Here is a 9224-nt window from a genome sequence, read left to right on the forward strand (position 1 = left end):
ATTGACCCCAGTGTGCAGGAGGTCCTCGTGTACGGGGTGTAGATTGACCCCAGTGTGCAGGAGGTGCAGGTGTACGGGGTGTAGATTGTCCCTAGTGTGCAGGAGGTGCAGGTGTACGGGGTGTAGATTGTCCCAGTGTGCAGGAGGTGCAGGTGTATGGGGTGTAGATTGTCCCAGTGTGCAGGAGGTGCAGGTGTATGGGGTGTAGATTGTTCCCTGTGTGCAGGAGGTCCTCGTGTAGGGGGGGATCGCTGGTCGGCGTGGTCTCAGTGAGCTGAAGGGCCTGTTTCCATGCTATATCTTTAAAGTCGAAATAAACTGTTAGTCATTCGAGAAGCAATGAAATGCAACGTGTCTTTACTCCTCCTAGGATGAATACAGGCTTGATAAACAGTCATCAGAGGAGGCAATCAGTGTCCACCACTCGCTGGCAATCAGAGCTGCCGAATATAACAAACGCCCTCACGTTTTCCGTCTGCAGACTGCTGACTGGCGAATCTTTTTATTCCAGGCTCAGTAAGTATCATCTTAGCTTTGCTGTAACAAAAACTTAGAGTGACAAATAGTACCAACAGCGCTCCTCCTCCAGAACACCTTGCTGACCTCTTATTTGTTGTTAATTACTGGAATAATGAACCCCAGCAAGGCTAAATATACAAGGATTTATAAGATAAGCAATTTATGTTTTCAGTAATTGATGTTGGCTCACAGAGCAAGCCTACTGCCTGGTTTATTCTGTCCTGTACCCTATTCTCCCCATATTCCCATTAACTCCTCCCAGATTATACCACTCACGTAAACACTAGAGGCAATGAACCTGCCAAGCCACACACCGTTTGGGTGTGAGGGGAAACTGGAGCACCTGGGGGAAACCCACACTGTCACAAGGACAAACATGGCGGCAGCTCTATCAAGTGCCTCACTGTACTGTTGTAATGGACAGCCTTGACTCCATTGTTTAATTTGTGTAATTGTAATTGAAATATAATTCACAAATAATCTGATGATTCAGAAGCTTTTTAGTCATGGCTTGTCAAATTTCTTTTAAAGATCAATACAAGGAGAGGTTAAGGGCTTAAATAGATTGGTGGGTCATTTGCTTTATTCTACGGTCTGAAAATGTGCATTTTGGAGATGCTTAGTTCATCTCTGCAGAAGGGAAGTAGCAAATAGAGATTGTTGCTGTTATGAGTTACACTGAATAGATGAAGCAGATCATTAATCTTGAGTGACATTAAGCATGTGAATAGCAGCAATGTGTGTAATTAGACATTTGCTGCTATGAAGATAGCAAAGCAAAAGTAGGCCTTGGGCCAGAGCAGCTTTCATTACTGTAAAAGCAAGTGGCTCCTCGCTAAGATGCCCTTGTTGTTCTTCCTGTGCGGGGGACAGTCCTATTGGACTGTGCATGGCACTGAACATTCTTGGCCATATTCTGCAGCACCAACTGAGACACCAGCTTTCACTGCCGATCATCTTTCTTCCACCAGTCCATTCTTCCACTTCTCCATTGTATGATTTTTCTGCAATCTGTAACCTTTCTCTAATTAAACCAATATATTTGCTAACACCTGAAGCAATGACATAAAATTAAAGTATCGGAATGTCACTGTCTCAAGGTGTATTGCTCTTTAGTTTGAATTATGCCCGCTGACTTATGCCCGCTGAAGCTTCATAATGAAACTCTGTAAGTATTCAAAAAAACAAAACTGAAGAAACCTCACCAATCTGTTCCCATCACAGATGCTGCCTGACCCCCAGAGTTCCTCCAGTACCTCCCATGTTTTGCTCAGGATTTCCGCATCTGCAGTTCCTTGTGTCTCTAAACGTATTATTCATTTGGATACTAGAATCTCACACTTGGCCCGTCACACTTGGCCCGTCACACTTGGCTCGTCACACTTGGCCCGTCACACTTGGCCCGTCACACTTGGCCCACATTTGGATACTAGAATCTCACACTTGCAAAAAAGCTGCTAGCAAGAAAAGAAACCTAATCCATTAAGTCTGCAAATGGCTGGAAATCTGAAGTGAAAATAGAGAATGCTGGAAATACTGAGCAATCTGGCAGTATCTGTTAAGGGAGAAATACAGTTACCCTTTCATGTCAATGACTTTTTTATCAGAATCCACAAATTAGTTAGTTAGTTTAGTTTAGTTGTCATTCCACTCCTTACAGATCATGCAACGGATGGGACGAAACACAGTGTCCCTGGGGGCCACAGTGCAGTACAATGCACAGCGTATAGACAGGGGATGGCAGTGCAGTACAATACGGTACAGTTCAATACAATTAGACAGTGCAATACAATACAATACACATAGACGGGATTAAGGCATGTAAACGGTAAAAGGTAAAGCATTTAACCTAGAGTTTAATGCATGTAAACGGTGAATTTGACAGGAGTACCATGGTACCAACGGTGAATCATGACAGGAGTGCCATGACAAACATTTTTATCACTAATGTCACTAACAATGCCATCTATCAGTGTGTGCTAGGAAGGCCGTTGAGGGCAAGCATACTCGTTGGTGCGGAGACAGTCAAGGAAGGACAACAGACTTCCTACCCTGCAGACATTTGTGAACAAGATGGGATTTTATGACAAACTGGTGACAGTAAAAAGATTCTACTGTAAACAGAATCACGGTTCTTAATTGGGACTAGCTTTTATCACTGGCTGTTAATTGCTTAAATTAAATTTCCCAGCTGACATGTTCTACGTTCTATGACACGGTGAGATTCAGATTTCAATGTCTCATTCAAAGGTCTAGAACTCTGGATGCTAATCTGGTATGTTAACCACTCTGATGCCATATTCTCACATCCACCAGACCCCGAGAGCTTTGTACCAATGCCAAAAGCTTCACATCAAAGGAACAGAAACAAGAATAATCCTCGAGTCTCCGTCATTCAAGAAGAGCCACATCAGGTTCACCTTCCTCATCTCCACACCTTTGATTCGGTGCCCAAACCTACCTTCAATCTGCTCGATGACTGGGCCTCCACAGGCCCTCAGGGTAGAGAATGCATACAAATCTCTGCATTTTGCCTACCAGCATGCTCTAACTTTATACATTAACATTAATTATTTTTTCATCTTTACAAAAATAACCATTTTATAATATTCTTCCTTCCAGAAAGAATAATCTCACTTTTTAATGTATTCGACTCTATTTATGAACTGCATGTCCATTCACTAAACCTGGCCGTGTCAATTTACAAACTTTGTACCCTCACTTTCCTGCCAATCTGCGTACCATCAGCAAACAGAACAGATGGTACTCTGTTCTTCATGTGGCACAGACTGATGCTTCATCAACCCCCAGCCTGAAGATTACCCTATTCGCCATTCTGTTTTTGCCATAAATCAATTCTTTATCCATTCCAATATATTACACCCAACTTAAAACATTTTAATATGTGGCAATCTTTAATGTGAAACCACATCAAATACTCTGATAAACAACATCCACTGATATCCTACATCCTGAAAATATATACTATTTATCATCAACATTATCCCTTTAATGAAGCTAATCTAATCTAAATGAAACTGCCTAAATCTAATTACAAAATCCAATAATACATTTTCCAATTGTCCGGAAATCCCGATGGTCCAGATGCGAGTTGAGGTCCTAATTTGAGCAAGGACATTCTTGCTGTTGAGGGAGTGCAGCGTAGGTTCACAAAGTTAATTCCCGGGATGGCGGGACTGTCATATGATGAAAGAATGGAGCGACTGGGATAGTATTCACTAGAATTTAGAAGGATGAGAAGGGATCTTATAGAAACCTTTAAAATTATTAAGGGATTGGACACGCTAGATGCAGGAAACATGTTCCCGATATTGGGGGAGTCCAGAACCAGGGGCCACAGTTTAAGAATAAAGGGTAGGCCATTTGGAATTGAAATGCGAAAAATCTTTTTCACACAGAGAGTTGTGAATTTGTGGAATTCTCTGCCTCAGTAGGCAGTGGAGGCAAATTCACTTGATGCATTCAAAAGAGAGTTAGATAGAGCTCTTAGGGCTAGCGGAATCAAGGGATATGGGGAGAAGGCAGGAATGGGGTACTGATTGTGAATGATCAGCCATGATCACATTGAATCTTCGGTGCTGGCTCGAAGGGCTGAATGACCAGCTCCTGCTCCTATTGTCTATGTATCTATGTATGGGTCCTGTTTGCAAGTGGGTGTATGGCCAGGGTCACGGTCAGGGTCAGGGTCAGGGCTGTGAAGGCCCCGAGCTGGAACCGGGTTTAGGGTCTGCAACAACAGGGCCAGCGGTATGGGTAGGTTTATGGCCAGAACAAAATTTATTGCATCACTATGTAACGCTAAAAAAAGTGAAATCAAAATGTGTTTTAGTATTAAATGGAATAATATTCAATCGAGTCCTACAGCATGGAAACAGCCCCTTTGGCAACCTGTCTATGCCGACTAAGTTGCCCATCTGACCTAGTCCACTTGGCTGCGTTTGGCCAATATTCTTCTAAATTCGGCCGACTTGGGCTACTGACTATCCCGCAGTCTAGGCTTAAGCTCAGGGGTAACTGGGCTTTTGCGGTTGCAGCTCCTAGACTGTGGAACAGCATCCCTCTCCCCATCAGAACTGCCCCCTCCATCGACTCCATTAAGTCCAGGCTCAAAACCTACTTCTATTCCCTAGCGTTTGAGGCCCTCTGAGGGGGTGCTGTGAACTGTTTATGTATGTGTTGTTAGGTTTGTGTGCCATTGTATGTTCTTTTTTTAGTATCTGCACTGATGTACAGCACTTTGGTCAACGTGGGTTGTGTTTAAATGTGCTATACAAATAAAATTGACTTGACTTGACTTGACTAAATCATTTCTATCTATGCACCTGTCCAAATAACCTTTAAACATCGTAGTTGTACCCTGCTCTGTCCCTCCCTGTGCCAACCCAGCTGTGAAAATTTTGCCCCTCGGCTCCCTTTTAAAACTTTCCTCTCTCACTTTCAATGTATGCCCTCTAGTTTTAGACTTCCCTGCCCTGAGAAGAAGAACATGACCTGCTACCTTATCTATGCCCCTTTGTGGATTTCGAAATAATAGTCAGAGCACCAGTTTTCGTTTTGTTTGATCCTCACACTTAGAAGCATTTGCTCCTCAACCAATCAGCAATTAAAAAATAATTTGAAAGCAATCAGACTTCAGTTTCTCAGAGTCCGTCAATAATCTGCGTTTTGCCTCCAACAGAAATGCTGAACAGATGAACTCGTGGATCACCCGGATCAATCTCGTGGCCGCCATGTTTTCTTCACCTCCATTCCCAGCAGCTATTGGTTCAAAGAGGAAGTTTAGTCGACCAATATACCCAGCCACTGTCTCCAAACAGAAAGAGGTACAATTCTGTGTGCATTGACATATTTTAGTTTGACTGTGTTATTTCTCCCAAAATATCTCCTTCCAAAACAATAGCAGCAGCTATGAAATCCTCTGATGTGGTGATTATTGGTCAATTGGGTAACATTGCTCGGGTGCAAACATGTCCACTTTCCCATCGAGAGGACATCTCTCTGTAAAATGTCACCTTCCCCACATTTTTTTATCTTCCATTACGAGAAGCTTGCTATGAATGGGTATATCTTTGACCCTCAATTATTTCTTCCTTGAGGTAAGTTTCTTTTTTATGTGTCTGCCTTTGACATAACGCATTGCATTGCACTTGGTCACTGCAGAACTCCCTCTTCCGTTCCTTGTTCAGTTGTCTTCCTGTTTCTGTCTCCAGAGCCAGGCCGACTCTCGACTCTGAATCATAAGCTTGTGTAAATGAAGGAGATCACGCATCCAGTGTCACTATAATGGGCCATCATGGTGCTGAGACATTAAAATGCAACAGGTGGATGTAGAAAGATCCAACAGCACTTTGAGAAAGTATTTGCGGAGTTATTCCCAATATCCTGGCCAATATTTATTCTTCAAACACAGGCAGTAAAAATGTTTCAGCTTATGACATTGCTGAGTTAGGATCACTAGTTTAGAAACTTATTCTTCCATAATTTTGCTTCATTCTTGTTGATGCAAAGTGAGTGGAGCTGAAGCAATCGTGAACAAACCTATTGTACGGGTTAGCTCTGTTACATGTGACCCTGCATTATGGAGGGGTGGCATTAATAGAAAATGGATTGTGAATTTCCACAACGCTAAGTCACGTCTTCGGCATGTGCATCCAGAAATGCAAGCTGAGTAAAGTAAATTTTGTATTTATTTACTTTTGATCAAATAAATTCTGTAGGAATCCGAGTTTTACCCGAGATCTCAAATTTTGATTAGTGAATTCTGCAAGTGTGAATGTTTGCTACCTGAATGGACACATCACAGGAGTTACCTATACTGGGATCACACAGAAGTCAGAAATCTCTACAACATCAGTTTTACTACTTATAATAAGCTGCCTCGGCAAGGCCAGCAGCATAATCAAGGACCAGTCTCACCCCGGTCACTCCCTCTTCTCCCTTCTCCCATCAGGCAAGAGGTACAGAAGTGTGAAAACGCACACCTCCAGATTCAGGGGCAGTTTCTTCCCGGCTGTTATCAGGCAACTGAACCGTCCTCTCACCAACTAGAGAGCGGTCCTGACCTCCCATCTACTCATTGGAGACCCTCGGACTATCTTTAATCGTACTTTACTGGACCGTATCTTGCACTAAACATTATTCCCTTTATCATGTACCTGTACTTTGCGGACAGCTCGATTGTAATCATGTATAGTCTTTCCACTGACTGCTTAACGTGCAATAAAAAACTCTTCACTGTACTTCGGTACACGTGACAATAAAATAAACTGAACTAATAAAGTTAAAGATTACAAAGCACTCTGAAAGTTGACAGTATGCACATCTACCATGCTCGTTGTGTGGGCTCCTGTATGTCAGATGTCCCCCCTAGACTGGGCGATCGTTTTGCTGCACACTTACACTCAGCCCACCTTGGCCCACGCATTCTCCCGGTTGCCAAACATTTGAGCTTCCCCTCCCATCCCCACACTGACCTTTCTGTCCTGGGCTTTCTCCACTGCCAGAGAGAGGCCACACACAAATTGGAGGAACATCCCATATTTCGCTTGGGCAGCTTGCAGCCCAGCGGTATGAACATTGACTTCCCTAATTTCAAATAAGCCCTGCATTCCCTCTCTCCCCCCTCCCGCCCCCACCCTAGTTATCCTACCAGTTCCAGTGTGCATCCCTGTATCCTGAGGCACTGATCCCAGAACACACACTTGTCTCATCGATTAACTTGATGCTTTGTTTCAGGAGGCACAGCTTGAATCTCATGATTCCATGTTGCAGTCGATTTTGGATGACCTTGATGATCATCAGCTGAATGTTCCAGACAAGAAAAGCAAAGCAAAGGAGTTTGAGGAGTACAAAATGAAGCAGGAATATTTTGAATATGAGGTAAGGTTTTAAAATGTGGGTACGAGCTCGGTTTGTGATACATAACAGTGAAGGATGAAAAATGAAGATGGGTTGGGCAGAAAGCTTGCGGACAACCCAAAACCTGGTGGAGTTGTGCACACTGAAGAAGGCTGTCAAAGGACAAGCAGGTTATAGATCAGTTACAAATATGGGCAGAGAAATGGCAGATGGATTTACAACCCAGAGGTATGAACATTGAATTCTCCACGTTTAAGTAACTGCTAACAACCTCAGCCCTTTCTCCTCCCCCCCCCCCCCCCCCCCACCTGAACATGCACCCATTTCTCCCCTCCACCTCCATTACCTGCCACGCTTTGTCCTGCCTCTCTCTCTTCACACCCTTACCTCCGATCACAATCAGTCTGAAGAAGGGTCCTGACCCAAAACATCACCTATCCACGTTCTCCAGAGATGCTATCTGACCCGTTGAATTACTCCAGCACTCTGTGTCCTAGTGTGTAAATATGCATCTGCAGTTCTTTGTTTCTACATAGAGGCCAAGGTTGTCCAGGTCACACAAATGCTATTGGTACGAGCGAGGAGAGAGAGAGAGAGAGAGAGAGAGAGAGAGAGATAGAGAGATAGAGAGAGAGATAGAGAGAGAGATAGAGATAGAGAGAGAGAGATTTCATCCTTGCTGAACTGGCCTGAGTACTGTAGATAGAGGGAGATGAATAAGGACAGTTGGCAACTGTGAGATGCCAAAGGGAGCAGTTGGTGGAAACATGAAATGAAAGAGAATGCTGGAAATACTGAACAGATCATGTAACATCAGGAGAGAGTAAAAAACAGGTGGGGGATTTTACATCAGAATTACTTTGTGGTTAATCTGCAAAGGATTAACAACAACTTGCATTTATAGTGAAATCAATATTAGAGTGTTTAACTTCAGGAAAAGAGGAAAGATTAGAGAAATGGAGGGACTAGGATATGGAACATGGAAGAGCAGTTTTGGGGGTAGTTTTTAATAGCGGGAAGCTTCTGAATCCTCAAATATTTTCTGCGCACTCTTCAGCGTTACCAAATCATCCTCCAATGTGGAAATCAAGCTGTACATGATGGTATTTGGGCTACACTTATGCCTTGATCCTTTCCACTTCGTCATTCACCAAACAACACTTGATGATTTTCAAATCCATTTACTTTTTGCAGAAGTGTCGAATTGAAACTTATGTGAAGCTTCTAAAAATTAAGCTGAAAGAAAGCAGTGATGATCTGGACAAATTGGAAGCCCAGCTGTTTAACACCTTGGAAGGAGAAGAATGCAGCTTAAAAAAATCACATTCCAGTCCATCTCTCAACCAAGAACAGGTACCGGTTGTCAAGGTGAAGAGAAATGTATCTGAGCGAAGGACCTACAGGAAGATTATTCCGAGCAGGCATAGAAAATTAATATAAAAATAGTTGTATCAAAAATACATTGATAAGAAAGGATTGTGACCTGTGGAAATCTGACTCCGGTAAGCAAATACATGAAGAAAATGGTCAAGAAAATATTGGGTAAAATGGGGGCAAACATGGGGAGGGGGGGGAGGTATTTTATTTTTTTAATCTCATCATGAATTTTAAAGGTCATTTTATTATGTTGCGTTTGCACATTCCACATTTTGATAATGTGGCCTCCTGGCTCAGTCATGTGATGTCGTTTCTTATTGTCACGTGTACCGAGGTACAGTGATAAGCTTTTGTTGTGCGCTAACCAGTCAGCGGAAAGACTGTACATGATTACAATATCCATTGTGGTCAGATACATGATAAATAGAATAATGTTTAGTGCAAGGTAA

General features: G+C 42.9%; 1 protein-coding gene across 1 annotated transcript; it reads left to right on the forward strand.

Moving 5' to 3' along the window:
- Window positions 1-370: 370 nt before the first annotated feature.
- LOC144591758 (PH and SEC7 domain-containing protein 4-like) lies at window positions 371-8933 on the forward strand (the record flags this gene model as incomplete). The annotated part of the gene is made up of 4 exons (XM_078395790.1): window positions 371-516; window positions 5219-5363; window positions 7276-7419; window positions 8593-8933. Coding segments are annotated over 4 exons (681 nt in total), but the record flags the coding sequence as incomplete, so codon positions are not given.
- Between the last annotated feature and the right edge of the window lie 291 nt (window positions 8934-9224).

The sequence above is a fragment of the Rhinoraja longicauda genome, unplaced genomic scaffold, assembly GCF_053455715.1.
Source record: "Rhinoraja longicauda isolate Sanriku21f unplaced genomic scaffold, sRhiLon1.1 Scf001745, whole genome shotgun sequence".
NCBI lineage: Eukaryota > Metazoa > Chordata > Chondrichthyes > Rajiformes > Arhynchobatidae > Rhinoraja > Rhinoraja longicauda.